Genomic DNA, 16,197 nt, shown 5'->3' on the forward strand with positions numbered 1-16,197 from the left:
TTTTATTTTTATTTTATTTTTTAAACAGGGTTGGGCTAGATTGCTGAGGCTATCCTGGAACCTGTAATCCTCCCATCTCAGGATCCCTAGTTCTGGGATTACAGGAATACAGTATCATGCCTAGCTTTGATACTGCTTTTAAAATACACAAATTTTCAAAAAAATGTATGTCATTAACTTATAAATGATATATATCTCTTACACATAAGTAAACAGAAATATGCCATAAATATAAAATATAAACAAAAAACTTAAGCAAACATTTATAAAAACTACAAATGCCAAATAAAATTACAACTGTAAGAAGTTAATTCAAAACTAATGATTCATTAGTGAGTCTCTCCGCAACCCTATTTCAAAATAAAGAATAAAGCCGGGCGTGGTGGCACACGCTTGTAATCCCCGCGCTTGGGAGGCAGAGACAGGAGGATCGTGCAGGTTCGAAGCCAGCCACGCGCCCTGGCTTTGGAGACCCTGTTTCCAAATAAAAATGTAAAACTAGGTCTGGGAGTGTAGCCCGGAGGTAGAAGGGCTTCCAGGAACTCCAGTACCACCAAAAAAAAAAAAAAAAAAAAAAGAATAAAAAGCAGGGCTGGGAAAGTAGCTCAAAGGTAGAATGCCCCTGGGTTCAATCCCCAGTACCACAAAATAAAATAAAAGAAACTTCAATCTTATACTACAAATCACTAATTTGTCCTTTGAAAAGTCATGTTTACTCATTTGACAAAAGGTAACTAGAGACTGTACAAGAAGGATGTTTCTGAGCTAACTGACATTAATTTGGTTTAGTTATTACCTTTTCTCCCAACAAAATTAGTTTCTCTTGAAGTGATATGAGACAAAAAGCTTAATGCTTAGTGTGGTATATGTTATTTTCTAAAAACATGGTCTCTGGAAATAGATCTCAGGCTCAGTTATATTCTGAGAGAAAAGCTGGCATCTCCTATTTTGCTAATCCACCCTGACAAATTTTAAGGCCAAGTTTTTTGCGGTACTGGGAATGGAACCCAGGGGCATTCTACCTCTGAGCTACATCCCCATCCCTATTTTTTATTCTTTTCATGTTGAAACACGGTCTGAGTTGTGAAGGGTCTCACTGAGTTGCAAAGGGTCTCGCTCAGTAGCTGAAGCTTTCTGCAAACCGCGATCTTCCAGTCTCTGCCTCCCAAATACTGAAATTACAAGCGTGCGCCACCATACCTGGCTATGGCCAAGTTCTTAATTGGTTTAAAATAGGTTTTAAAATCCTGGTTAGAGAAGCCAGATGTGTGGTGGTGCACACTTGTAATCCCAGTATTCAGGAGGCAGAGACCAAAGGATCGCACAGGTTCGAAGCCAGCCTCAGCTACTGAGTGAGGCTCTCAGCAACTTAGTGAGACCCTGTTTCCAAATAAAGTATAAAATAGGTCTGGGAGTATAGCCTGGAGGTAGAAAAGCTCCTTGGTTCCATCACCAGTAACACACACACACACACACACACACACACACACACACACACACTCTCTCTCTCTCTCTCTCTCTCTCTCTCTCTCTCTCTCTCTCTCTCTCTCTCTCTCTCTCCTGTCTCAGCTTCCTAAGTACTAAAAGGGCAGGGGGTGAGCTTGGAAGTAAAATGCCCCTAGGTCTAATCCCCAGTACCACACCTGGCTCCCTGTCCTATTTTTTATTCTTTATTTTGAAACAGGATCTCACTGAGTTGCAAAAAAAAACCTAAGTAGCTGAGGCTGTCTGCAAACCGCAATCCTCCTGTCTCCCAAATCCTCCTGGGATTACAAGTATGCACCACCACACCCAACTATTTCCTAATTAAAAAGGGTACACTATATTCTATTTACAGAACCATACACAGGTCGACACAGGCTGACTTTTTTTTTATTTTTATTTTTTATTTTTTATTTTTTTTTTGCGGGTCTGGGGATGGAACCCAGGGGCATTTGACCTCTGAGCTACACCCCCTGCCCTATTTTTTATTCTTTACAGGGTCTCACTGAGTTGCAGAGGGCCTCACTAAGTAGCTGAGGCTGTCAACGAACCACAATCCTCCCGTCTCAGCCTCCCGAATGTTAGGATTACAAGCATGTGCCACCATGCCCGGTTACCAGCTGACATTTTTTTTCTGCTTCCTGATACTTAGGATTGAATCCATGGTTGTGCTACCTCTAAGCTACACCCCCAGCTTTTGTTACTTTTTGTTTTGAAACAGAGTCTAAGTTGCTGAGAGTTTCACTACATTGTTGAGGCTGTCCTTGAACCTGCAATCCTGTCTCTGCCTCCCAAGTACTAGAATTATAAACATATACCACCAAGCCCAGCTCTGACATTCTATTAAACAGTATAAAAAACTCCCCTTTTCCAGTGCAGTTAAATAGTACCCCTGACTCTATCCCCACAATAAAGTACTATGCAATCTGCTTCTTCCCCTCTGCCTGAAGACTTCAAACCCTGTTTCAGATTTTGATTTTTACCTCACTCCAGGGTGGTAAAAGTCAGGATGCATAGCAGTGGGCTTGGTTTTAGAAAAACAGAAACAGAAGTCTTTGAGAATGTGGGATACCTGCTACTGTTTTTCCAACTTTCAACTCTTTCCCCACCACTAGCCTGCCTTTTGCCTCAAGATCCTCACCCTGCCACAAGTCCCATAACAAGAATCAATGTTTTGCTAAAATGAAGCTGACCTTTACTTAGTCTGAGTGAACCCAAAGACCTAGTATTATCAACTGTTCTGAACCCTGTTTCCTCTAAGCATCTGTGTGAACAAGGATTTTTTTTTTTTTGGGTGGGCTTCATCCATACTCGGCAAGTGTTCTGCCACTAAGCTACATTCCCAGCCCCCTCAAAAAATTTTTTTATTGTCTATAAACACAAAACAGTTTTAAACCAGGATTATTCACTCATTGTTTGAAGAATCACAGCATTAAAAGACTATACTAAGCCAGGCATAGTGGAACATGCCTATAATCCTAATACTTGGAAGGTGAGACAGGATGATCATTAAGCTCAAGTCTAGTCTCAGCAATTTAGTGAGATCATTAACGTGTGTGTGTGTGTGTGTGTGTGTGTGTGTGTGTGTGTGTGTGTGTTACTGATGATTGAGCCCAGGGGCATTCAACCTCTGAGCTACACCCCCAGCCCTATTTTTATTTTTATTTGAAAACAGGGTCTCACTAGGGTAATGAGAGTCTTACTACTTGCTGAGCCTGTCCTTGAACTTACAATCCTCCTGTTTCAGTCTCAGCCTCCCACGTACAAGGATTACAGGTGTGTGACACCACATCTGGCTTATTTTTTACTTTGAAACAGAGCATGGTGGCACATGCCTGTAATCCCAAGTCTTGGGAGGCTGAGACTGGAGGATTGCAGGTTTGAGGACAGCCTCAGCAAGTAGTGAAACTCTCATCAACTTAAAGAGAGCCTGTTTCAAAATGAAAAAAAAAAAAAATGGGGCTGGAGTTGTAGCTGAGAGGTAAAATACCTCTGGGTTAAATCTCTAGTACAAAAAAAGGGGGGGGGGTCTCACTAAATTACTGAGACTGGCCTTGAACCTGTAATCCTCCTGTTTCATCCTTCCAAATACTGGGATTAAAGGTGTGCACCACTATGCCCAGCTAGAGAGACCTTTTCAAAATAAAAATAAAAAGGGCTAGGATAGGAATGTAACTCAGTAGTAGAGAACTCCTAAATACACACACAAAGTAAACTTAAAACCAAATAAACAAATCTGTATCTGATTATGATACCAAAAAAAAAAAAAATGGTATTTAGGCAGGGCGTGGTGGTGCATGCTTGTAATCCCAGCATTTGGAAGGCGGAGACCTGAAGATGGTGGTTTACAGACAGCCTTAGCTACTTAGTGAGGCCCTTTATAACTCAGTGAGACCTGTTTCAAAAATAAAAAAAGACTAAAAAATAGTACTGGGGTTGTAGTTCAGAGGTAGAATGCCCCTAGGTTCCATCCCCAGTACTGCAAGAAAAAAAAAAAAGGCATTTAGTGACATCCACTTATGCAGAGCACCAGATTAGTACAAGGTCATGAAATGGTCTAAAGTTCTTGGCCAGATGGAGCTCATTATCCTTATGGCACAGAGATATAAAAGCTGAAGTGACAGATGGAAACACATGTACCAAAATGCCATTGAAAAGGAGATTCTTAAGCTGGGTATGGTGGTGCATGCACGCTTGTAATTCCAGTACTTGGGAGACTGAGACAAGGATCACAGGTTTGCAGTCAACCTCAGCTACCTAGTGAGGCCCTCCACAAGTTAGCGAGACCTTGTTTCAAAATATAGAATAAAAGCTGGGCGTGGTGGCACACACTTGTAATCCCCACGCTTGGGAGGCTGAGACAGGAGGATCATGCATGTTCGAAGCCAGTCTCAGCTGGCTTAAGAGACCCTGTTTCCAAATAAAATATAAAATAGGTCTGGGAGTATAGCCTGGAGGTAGAAGGCCCCTGGGCTCCAACCCCAGTACCACCACCAAAAATAAATAAATAAAATAAAAAAATAAAAATAAAAAAATAATAATATATATGGCTGGGCTGGGCGTGGGGGCACACGCCTGTAATCCCCGCGCTTGGGAGGTAGAGAGAGGAGGATCATGCAGGTTCGAAGCCAGCCTCGCTGGCTTAAGAGACCCTGTTTCCAAATAAAAAGTATAAAATAGGTCTGGGAGTGTAGCCCGGAGGTAGAAGGTTTCCAGGAACCCCAGTAACACACATACATACATACACACACACACACACACACACACACACACACACACACACACACACACACACACACACACACGGCTGGAGGTATAGCTCAGAGGTACAATGCCCCTGGATTCAATCCCCAGTACTGCAAAAAGAAAAAAGAAAAAAAAAAGAAAAAAAAAAAGAAAAAGAAAACAAAAGAAAAAGAAAAGGGGATTCTTACAACGTTCAGGCCTATAGTTGACTGACAACTTCAGAGATACAGAAAAATTTTACTCTACAATATGATTTTTATAAGTACTAATAAATTGGTCAGAAAATCACAAAATACAGCCCCAAATTCTGAAATTTTATTTGTGAAAATTTAGCTTTTATTTTAATTAATGAATTAACTGAAAATCATTGCCTTTTAAAATAAAGTTATATTTGAAAAAGAGCAAACCTTTCCACTCTGATGGTGAGATCTTCTGCAGGTCTCTGATTTGAACATCCACTATGATCCTGAGAAGGCATGACATGGCCTGAACTTTCTCCTCCTTAATTAGTAAATTAAAAAAAAAAAAATGAATATGTTATTTAATGCAATTTTTACAAGGTACAAGTATTCTGGGTTTGGACATCAGTGAATAATTTTGTTTCTAGCCAGGAGTGGTGGCACATGCTTGTAATCCTAGTACCTGGAAGGCTGAGATAGGAGGATCACAGATTCTTGGCCAGCCTCAGCAACTTGTGAGGCCCTCCATAACTTAGTGAAACTCTATTTATTTCAAAATAAAGAATAAACCAGGCGTGGTGTACACGCTTGTAATCCCAGCATTTGGGAAGCTTAGACAGGAGGATCGTGCAGGTTCAAAGCCAGCCTCAGCTACTTAGTGAGGCCCTTTGCAACTCAGTAAGACCCTTTTTCAAAATAAAGAATAGGGCTGAGGGTATTGCTTAGAGGTAGAATGCCCCTGGGTTCCATCCCAAGTACTGCAAAAAAATTAAAAATTAAAAAATAAATAAAAGGCCGGATGTGGTGGCACATGTTTGTAATCCCAGTACTTGGGAGGCTGAGACAAGAGGACTGCACATTTCGAAGCCAGCCTCAGCTACTTAGGCTCTCAGCAACTTGGTAAGACCATATTTCCAAATAAAATAGAAAATAGGTCTGGGAGTATAGCCTGAAGGTAGAAAGCCTCTGGGTTCCATCGCCAGCAAAACACACACACACACACACACACACACTTTAGGCCGGGCATGGTGGCGTAAGCTTGTAATCCCAGCACTTGGGAGGCTAAGACAGGAAGATCACGGTTTGTGGCCAGCCTCAGCTACTTCATAAGGCCCTTTGGAACTCAGTGAGACCCTCTTTCAAAAATAAAGAATAAAGCTGGGTGCATGCTTGTAATCCCCGAGCTTGGGAGGCAGAAACAGGAGGATCGCGCAGGTTCGAAGCCAGCTGCGCACGCTGGTTTAGGAGACCCTGTTTCCAAATAAAAATGTAAAACTAGGTCTGGGAGTGTAGCCCAGAGGTAGAAGGGCTTCCAGGAACCCCAGTACCACCAATAAATAAATAAATAAATAAATAAAATAAAAACATAGGGCTGGGGTGTAGCTCAGTGGTACTGGGTTCCATCCCCAGTACCACAAACAAATAAAATAAAATAAAAAATTGTGTTGTGCCGGGCATGGTAGCGTGTGCTTGTAATCCCTGCGCTTGGGAGGCTGAGACAGGAGGATTGCGCAGGTTCAAAGCCAGCCTCAGCTGGCTTAAGAGACTGTTTCCAAATAAATTATAAAATAGGTCTGGGAATGTAGCCCGGAGATAGAAGGCCCTGGGTTCCAACCCCAGTACCACCAAAAAAAAAAAAAAAAAACACCACCAACAACAACAAAAAACATTGTGCTGGGAGTAAAGCTCAGAGGTAGACTGTCCCTGGCTTCTATTCCCAGTAACAAAAAACAACAACAACAAAAAACAATTAAAAAAAATTGTTTCTTAAACACTGTGTATTTCTTCTAAGAATGGATATAAGAAATGATCTATTACTGATTCTGAAGTGTGGACCTGAATAAAATAGGGTACATATGGAAATAAAACAAGTACCCAACTGAGGGCCAACAAAGTGAAAATCCAAAGTAGCCGGGTGTGGTGGCTCATGCTTGTAATCCCAGCATTCAGGAGGATGAGACAGGAGGATCGCGGTTCGCGGGCAGCCTCAGCTACTTAGGCCCTCTACAACTCAGTAAGACCCGGTTTCAAAATAAAGAATACAAAAATAGGGCAGGGGGTGTAGCTCAGAGGTTGAATGCCCCTGGGTTCCATCCCCAAACCAGCAAAAAAAAAAAAAAAAAAATCCAAAGTAAATCATGAAGCAATATCTTGCAGGAAGAATGCAAGACCATGAGTACAATTCACTCAAGAACAGTACTGTACAATATCTAGGATACTGGATGTGAGGGACTAATATTTAGCCATACTTAATTTTTGTTTTATTTTGTGGTATTAGGGATTGAACCCAGAGCCATTCTATCTCTGAGCTACACTTCCAACCTATTTGGTTTTTATTTTGAAACAGACTATCAGTAGGTTGATAAGAGTTTCATTACTTGTTGAGCCAATCCTCAAACTTGCAATCCTCCTGTCTCAGCTTCCAGATACTGAGATTATAGAGGTGTAAGCCACCAAACCCAGATTAGATACGCTTATTATTATTATTTGTGTGTGGGGGGGTACTGGGGATGGAACCCAGGGCATTCTACTTCCAAGCTACACCTCTAGCCCTATTTTTTATTTTGAAACAAGGTCTCACTAAGTTGCCAAGGGCCTCACTAAATTAGCTGAGGTTGTCTGAGAACCAGCCTCCCAAATGCTGAGATTACAAACATGGCACCATGCCTGGCTGCTGCTGCTGTTGCTGCTATGGCTACTACTTCTATTATTATTTATTATTATTATTTGCAGTACTAGGGATTGAACCCAGGGGCATTCTACTTTAGTCCTTTTTATTGGTGCATTGTAGTCATACATCTTAATGGAGTATAAAACGGTAGAGGCACACATGCACACATCACTCCACTAGCCCTTACCCAATTCCCACCCTACTCCCTGCATTCTATTTCTCAGCTACACCTATTCTTTATTTTGAAACAGGTTTTAAGTTGTAAAGGGCATAAGTACCTGAGGCTGTCCGTGAACTGGGATCCTCCTGTCTCAGCCCCGGAATGCTGGGATTACAAGCCTGGGCCACCATGCCAGACTATTTACAATTTTTGACTTGTGATGGGCTTATCAGGACCTAATCCCATCTTTTTATCCTTCTATTGATGTGCTATGATTAAACATCATGCTGAGATTCAAAGTGATACATTAAAACACCCACATATTACTTGGTGTATTTCCTTCCAAATCCTAGCCAGCCCTTTCCTCCCTCCCTGTACATGTTAGCGAGACTGGCAGTGATACATTCTAGTAAGGACTGTTCCCTTACTCCAGCCTTGTTTTTCCCCTGCCCATCTCTCTCAACCAATCCCTTCCATTATTCTATTTGTTTCTTTCCTCATTTGACTAAGTAGCCTGTTTCCTATTTTCATTCTAGCCCGGAGGTAGAAGGGCTTCCAGGAATCCCAGTATCACCAAATAAATAAACAAACAAACAAATAAATAAATAAACAAATAAGTAAAACTATCTTTTGGTTTTTGTTTTGTTTTTGTTTTTGGCAGGTCAGGATGGAACCCAGGGGCATTCAACCTCCAAGCTACACCCCCTACCCTACTTTTTATTCTTTATTTTGAAACAGGGTCTCACTAAGTAGCTGAGGCTGTCCTGGAACCATGATCCTCTGGCCTCAGCCTCCCAAATGCTAAGATTACAAGCATGCGCCACCACGCCCAGCAGCAATACTATTCTCTTAGTAGCAAATAGCATTTGTGAAGTTATAAAAACAATTGCAGCCAGGATGTTAACCCACCCTTGTAATCTCAGTACTTGGGAGGCTGACACAGGAGGATCATGGGTTCACAGTCAGCCTTAGCTATTTAGTGAGTCCCTTACAGCTACTTAGTGAGGCCCTCTGCAACTCAGTGAGACCTGGTTTCAAAATAAAGAATAAAAAATAGGGCAGGGGGTGTAGCTCGGAGGTCTAATGCCCCTGTGTTCCACCCCCAGACCCGCAAAAAAACTAAAAAAATAAAAAATAATAAAGAATGAAAGCCGGGCGTGGTGGCGCACGCTTGTGATCCCCGCGCTTGGGAGGCTGAGACAGGAGGATCACGCAGGTTAAAAGCCAGCCTCAGCTGGCTTAAGAGACCCTGTTTCCAAATAAAATATAAAATAGGTCTGGGAGTGTAGCCCGGAGGTAGAAGGCCCCTGTGTTCCATCCCCAGTACCACAAAAAAAAAAAAAAAAAAAAGAATGAAAAATAGAGCTGGGGTATAGCTCAGAGGTAGAATGCTCCTGGGTTCAATCCCCAGTACCGCAAAGAAAACACACACACACACACACACACACACACACACACACACACACGCAAAAATTAGTTCATTTGAACCTTTCAAAATCCCCTAGCCTGGGAGAGACTTATAATACTGCTAAATGTCACAAGGATATTCCTTAAACTATATAAAGCATTGGAGCAGAAATTATAAATCAACTGTTGCAGATGGTAGATTATCTGGGAATAAAGGACACATTCACTGACTTTATCCTTTTTCTATTCCTAAGTGACCCATACATAATTAAGACCCCTCTAAAATTTTAAGCTGAAAGTGAGAAAAGTTTTATGGATTGTACTCAGTACTTCATGCATGCTAGGCAAGTGCTCTACCACTTAGCTATACTTCTAGCCTTTTATTTATTTATTTATTTTTTGGTACTAGGGGTGGAACCCAGGGGCTTTTTTACCTCCAGGCTATACTCCCAAACCTTTCTTATACTTTACTTGGAAACAGGGTCTCACTAAGTTGCTGAGAGCCTAAGTAGCTGAGGCTGGCTTTGAACCTGTGAGATCCTCCTGTCTCAGCCTCCCAAGCACTGGGATTACAAGCGTGCGCCACCACGCCCGACATTACTCCCAGCCTTTAAAAAAATATTAATCCGTCTTTACAACGAAGTGAAGGGTCTGGCATGGTGCCAATATATGGGAAGCTGAGACAGAAGGATCACAGGTTTAAGACTAGCCTTAGCAACTTAACAAGAACCTACTTCAAAAACATAAAATAGGGCTGAGAGTGTAGCTAGAATGTCCCAGTACAAAAAAAAAAAGAAAAAGAGGTGGAGGAACACTTAAGGTTCACTAAAAGTTACCTGTTGCGGTATCCAAATTTGTCTCAGAAGAGGTGGGTAGTGTCTCACAAAGCTCAGTAGTTCTGGACTGAGAATTTTCAGAGGTGTCATTAGGTTCAAATGAGGCAGATGGAGTAGATGCTGAACTATCTGATTGGCTGCCATTTGCCAATGATGTTTCACCTTTCAATGAATGCATCTAGGGAAAAACGAATTTAATTAACATATAAGAATCTAAATTTACTGTGGCTGATAGATTAAAATACTCTACAAGAGTGTAAGCACTTATCATAAGTAGACTTATCTAAAATATATAATTCTAAACATGACATAATCACATTATAAAATTCAACTGTAAGTTGACAAGAGCAAAAATGATTTTTGAATGTACACTATTGATTTCCATTAAAATTAGAATGCAAAGAAAAAAGTTACAAGCTTCTATTATAGCCATTCAAAATGTATGGAAATGAGAAGCTATGTGTAAAATATATTAAGTAATGTAAAGTTAAGGCCTTAATGTGACAGCAACTCTCTTAGCAACAAATAGTGATATATCCATTATGTGGCTGGGGTAGGAGGTAAAAAAGAAAACAAAACAAGAAGTCACAGAATAAAAAGTCACTGAAAACCGGGCGTGGTGGCGCACGTTTGTAATCCTCGCGCTTGGGAGGCAAAGACAGGAGGATCGTGCTGGCTTAAGAGACCCTGTTTCCAAATAAAAAAAAATATAAAAATAGGTCTGGGAGTGTAGCCCGGAGGTAGAAGGGTTTCCAGGAACTCCAGTACCACTACAAAAAAAAAAAAAAAAAAAAGTCACTGAAAGAGTATTAAGTACAGGCATCTGTGTCTTCATAATGCTATTTTAAAAGCCAATCCAGGTAGGCAGCTGTGCCAGTGCATATCTATAGTCTCATCTACTTTGGAGGCTGAGGCAAGAAGATAATGGCCTGAGCCCATAGGTTCAAAGACCACCTAGACAACATTATCAAGACTGTCTTAAAAACAAACAACTACAGAGTTTAAAAGATAGTATTTACTACTTTTTAAGTGTAACTGTATAGCTGATTCTTGAATGTACTGAGATGCTCCAAAAATACAAAAATATTCAATGTCAAATTTCTTTTTTCATTTTGGTTTTGTTTGTGCAGTATTAGGAATTGAACCCAGGGGCTCTATCTCCAAACCACACCCCCAGCCCTATTTTTTTTATCCTTTAATTTGAAATAGGGTCTCACTAAGTTGCAGAGAGCCTAAGTAGCTGAGGCTGGCCGCAAACCTGTGATCCTCCTGTCTCAGCCTCCCAAGTACTGGGATTATAAGTATGCGCCACCAGGCCCGGCTTGTCAAATTTCTGATGGATTATTTTTCATTACTTATGCAAAGTACAGTGCTGTTCCTCTCACCTGTCGGACTTTGTGAATTCTCGTAACAAGTTCATCTGCTGAAACACTTCCTGCTATTACTTCCAAAGGGATTCCACTGTCTCCAATAAAAAAACTAGATGGAACACACACTACAGGATCTATTGAGTTTAATTAAGTCTAATAATTTGTGTGAAACAAAAGGATAATTTTAGGAGACACTACTGATAACAAAGCAAAACAAACTGTGTGAATTTCACAATGTAATCCACTAATTGTTTATAAAATAATTTCAACCATATTATGCCTATAATGCACGATAGATAAAATGACTTATTTTATTTATACAGCATATTTGTGTGAAGAATATACACTACAATCTCCTCTATCATAATTTCCTTTTATACCCTCTCCACTAGCTGCTTCTTGTCAACTACTTTGAACACTTCAACTGAAGTGCTCCATATGGCTTTTCAGACATTCACATTAAAAAATACATGCACACTCTAGCCTCATGTTGCATGCCTATAATCCCAGGGAGGCTGAGGCATGGGTCAGTCTCAGCAACTTAAGAGAGAGATGTTAAAAAAAAAAAAAAGGGCTAGAAGTGTAGCTTAAAGGTAGAATATCCAAGGTAGAATGTCCCGGGGTTAATCCTCAGTATCACAAAAATAAAAACAAACAAAAATACATTTGTTAGCTATAATGTATTATCTTAACAAACACTTTGTAACAAATTTCCACAAACAGAAACAGTAAGCTTTCCTAAATAAAAATAATTATTAATTTTTTTTTTGTGTGTGGTGCTAGGGATGAAATTCAGGGGGGCCTTCTACCTCTGCGCTAAGCAGCTGAGGCTGGCTTCAAACCCGCATGATTCTTCTGTCTCAGCTTACCAAGTACTGAGATTACAAGTGTGCACCACCACACCCGGCTAATAATTACTAAATTTTATAAATTAGTCAGCCAGGCATGGTGGTGCATGCTTGTAATCCCAGCATTTGGGAGGCTGAGACAGGAGTTGAATCTTTCCGGTTTATGGACAGACTCAACTACTTAGTGAGGCCCTTTGCAAATCAGTGAGACCTTGTTTCAAAATAAAAGAAAAAAAAATTGGACTGGAGGTATAGCTCAGAGGTAGAACACCCCTGGGTTCCACCCCCAGTACCACAAATAAGTAAATAAATAAATATTAGCCAAAAGCGCGCGCACGCGCACACACACACACACACACACACACACACACACACAACCAATTCTTCATTGAAAGGATACAGATTTGTGAAAATTGTAGGCAGGCTTCACTGTAAAACAAAATTGAACAGAAAAATTACTAGATGAATACAACTACTGTCCAAATACTGAACTGCTTTTACAAAATTTATGTACCCATCACATGTATTTTTCTGAAATTACCAGTTTCTGTCACAGCAATCAGCTGAAAGAAGAAAAGTGTAATTCTTATTTCACAACACTTTTTGTTGTTGTTATTTTATAATTTTCAAGTGAGACGTGGTAGTACATGACGGTAATCCCAGTACATGGGAGGCTGAGACAGGAGGATCACTCACAAGTTCAAGGACACTCTCAGCAACCTACTGAGACCGTTTCCAAATAAAATTAAAATATGGTTGGGGTGTAGCTTGGACATACAATGGCCCTGGGTTCAATCCTGCCACACACAAAAATAAATTTCAGGTTAAAGAACCATTTGTTCTGCCGGGCATGTTTGTAATCCCAGTACCTGGGAGGCTGAGACAGGAGAATCACACATGTTTGAAGCCAGCCTCAGCTACTCAGTAAGAGAACAACTTAGTGAGACCTTGTTTCCAGAAAATAAGTCTGGGAGTATAGCAGGAAGGTATAAAGCCTCTGGGTTCCATCCCTAGCACCACCACAAAAAAAAAAAAAAAGAAACATTTGTTCATACCACCCACAAAGCAGTGGCTAGATCTGGGAACCAAAGGTGAAATTAGTATCTACTGTGTTGCTTCCTTAGCAGCAAGTATACCTAAACACAAAATATTACCCTGTGACGAGAATATATGGCTATGACTTACTTGTGCATGTGATAATGTAATATTCTGTTTCAAAATAAAGAATAATTTCAAAATAAAGAAAATTTCAAAATAAAGAATAAAAAATAGGACAGGGGGTGTAGCTCAGAGGTCGAATGCCCCTGGGTTACATCCCCAGACCCGAAAAAAACAAAACAAAACAAAACAAATTCAAAAAGTCAAGTATCAAACTGGCGTGGCAAACTTGTAATCCCAGCATTCAGGAAGCTGAGACCGGAGGATTGTGGTTCGAAGACAGCTTCAGATGCTTAGAGAGACCCTTTGCAACTCAGTGAAACCCTGTTTCCAAATAAATAATAAAAAATAGTGCTGGAGATAGAGCTCAGAGGTAGGATGCCTCAGAGTTCCATTTTCAGCATCACATACACAAAAAATCCTGACATATCATAATAAATAAATATATATATATATATATATATATATATATATATATATATATATATATATATATATATATTGTACTCGGGGAGGAACCCAGGGGCTTTTCTACCTCTGGGCTATACTCCCAGACCTATTTTATATTTTATATTTTATTTGGAAACAGGGTCTCACTAAGTTGCTAAGAGCCTCACTCAGTAGCTGAGGCTGGCTTCGAACCTGTGCAAGCCTCCTGTCTCAGCCTCCCAAGTGCTGGGATTACAAGCGTGCACCACCATGCCCGGCAATATTATACAATTTTAAAAAGAGAAAATGATAGCTGGGAATAGTGGCGCATGCCTGTAATCCCAATGCTTGGGAGGCTGAGACAGGAGGCTCGCACAGGTTCGAGGCCAGCCTCAGCTGGAAAAAAAAAGGGTGGCGGGTGAGGAGCAGGCACCATGGTGCACACCTCTAATCTTAATACTCAGGAGGTTAAGATGAGAGGATTGAAGGTTTGAGACCAGTGCACAATATTGCGACCCTGTTTGAAAATAAAAACTAAGCCAGGTGTGGAAGCTTACACTTGTAATCCCAGTACTTGGGAGATTGAGACAGGGGGATCTTGGTGAGCAGTGTCAGCTACTTAGTGAGGCCTTCTGTGACTTAATGAGACCTGTTTCAAAATAAAGAATAAAAAATAGGGCTGGATAGGCTGCCGGGCATGGTGGCGCACACTTGTAATCCCCGCACTTGGGAGGCTGAGACAGGAGGATCGCACAGGTTCAAAGCCAGCCTCAGCTACTTAGTGAGGCTCTCAGCAACTTAGTGAGACCCTGTTTCCAAATAAAATATAAAATAGGTCTGGGAGTATAGCCCGGAGGTAGAAAGCCTCTGGGTTCCACCCTCAGTACCACCCAAAAAAAAAAAAAAAAATAGGGCTGGAGGTGTAGCTCGGAGATAGAATGCTCCTGGGTTCAACCCCCAATAACACAAAAAATAAAATAAAATAAAAACTAGAGCTGGGATATAGCTCAGGGATAAAATACCCTGGGTTCAATCCCCAGAATTAACAAGAAAAAAAAAAGAAAAGAAAAATGATTCAGAAATGTGGGTCAAGTGCTATTATTTCTGTAAAAACAAAATATATTTTCTTGATTTGATTTCCTCCAGAAAAGGTAACTGGTAACTGGGGATGGGAAAAACTTTATAATACCAATGAAAGATATAGATCAATGTACTTAAATAATTCCAAGAATCAAATTAATGCTTCCAAGGACTAGAATTTATTTTTTTTTCTTTGTATGTATTATTTGGGATTGAATCCAGAGGCATTCTACCTCCGAGCTACAAGACTAGCCCTATTTTTTATTTATTTATTTTTATTCTTTATTTTGAAACAGGGTCAAACGTCGGGCATGGTGACGCATGCTTGTAATCCTCTTGCTTGGGAGGTGGAGACAGGAGGATTGTGTAGGTTCGAAGCCGGCCTCAAAACCAGCCTCAATGGCTTAAGATACCCCGTTTCCAAATTTAAAAATATGAAAATAGGTCTGGGAGTGTAGCCTGGAGGTAGAAGGGTTCCATCCCCAGTACCACAAAAAAAAACAAAAACAAAAAAAAAAACAACAAAAGAAAACAGGGTCTAAGTTATAGAAGGCCTCACTAAGTAGCTGAGGCTGGTCATGAACCTGAGACTCCTGTCTCAGCTACCCAAGTACAGGGATTACAAGCATGCTCTATCCCACCCAGCATAATTTATTTAATATTTATGAGTATGAGCATAAAAACACTTAAAAATACAGTAAAGTATAAAGAAAAAAATGAAGCCGGGTGTGGTGGCGAATTCTTTTAATACCAATACCTGGGAAGATGAGATAGGAGGATCACAGGTTCACAGCCAGCCTCAGAAATTTAGTGAGGCTCTCAGCAACTTAGCAAGACCCTATTTCCAAATAAATAAAATAGGGTGGAGGGTGGGTATAGTGTAGATCAGAGGCAAAATGCCCCTGGGTTCCATTCTCAGTACCACCAAAAAAAAAAAAAAAAAAAAAAGGCGGAGACAGAGGATCACAGGCTTAAAGCCAGACTCAACAACTCAGTGAGGCCCGCAGCACCTTAGCGAGACCTAAAATTTTTTATTTTTTTAATTTTTTAAAATTTATTTTTATTTTTTTATTTTTGTGGGTCTGGGTATGGAACCCAGGGGCATTTGACCTCCAAGCTACACCCCCTGCCCTATTTTTTATTCTTTATTTTGAAACCGGGTCTCATTGAGTTGCAGAGGGCCTCACTAAGTAACTGAGGCTGTCCGCAAACCACGATCCTCCAGGTCTCAGCCTCCCGAATGCTAGGATTACAAGCGTGCGCCACCATGCCCGGCTGACCTAAAATTTTTTAACGGCTGGGGTGCAGCTTGGAGAGAGAACAGCTGATTT

General features: G+C 40.7%; 1 protein-coding gene across 1 annotated transcript in view; it reads right to left on the minus strand.

Annotated features, from left to right (window-relative positions):
- The window catches only part of UBXN4 (UBX domain protein 4), a gene marked incomplete at both ends in the record, with an annotated part of 59,800 nt that overhangs the window by 21,360 nt on the left and 22,243 nt on the right, over positions 1–16,197 (minus strand). Inside the window, 4 exons of the mRNA XM_080690023.1 lie at positions 5,136–5,229; positions 9,982–10,159; positions 11,367–11,485; positions 12,600–12,628. Of these exons, the coding sequence (XP_080546149.1) occupies positions 5,136–5,229; positions 9,982–10,159; positions 11,367–11,485; positions 12,600–12,628 (420 nt within the window). The remainder of the gene's footprint in view (positions 1–5,135; positions 5,230–9,981; positions 10,160–11,366; positions 11,486–12,599; positions 12,629–16,197) is intronic.

Source organism: Muscardinus avellanarius, assembly GCF_963383645.1.
Source record: "Muscardinus avellanarius genome assembly, chromosome: 2".
Taxonomy (NCBI): domain Eukaryota; kingdom Metazoa; phylum Chordata; class Mammalia; order Rodentia; family Gliridae; genus Muscardinus; species Muscardinus avellanarius.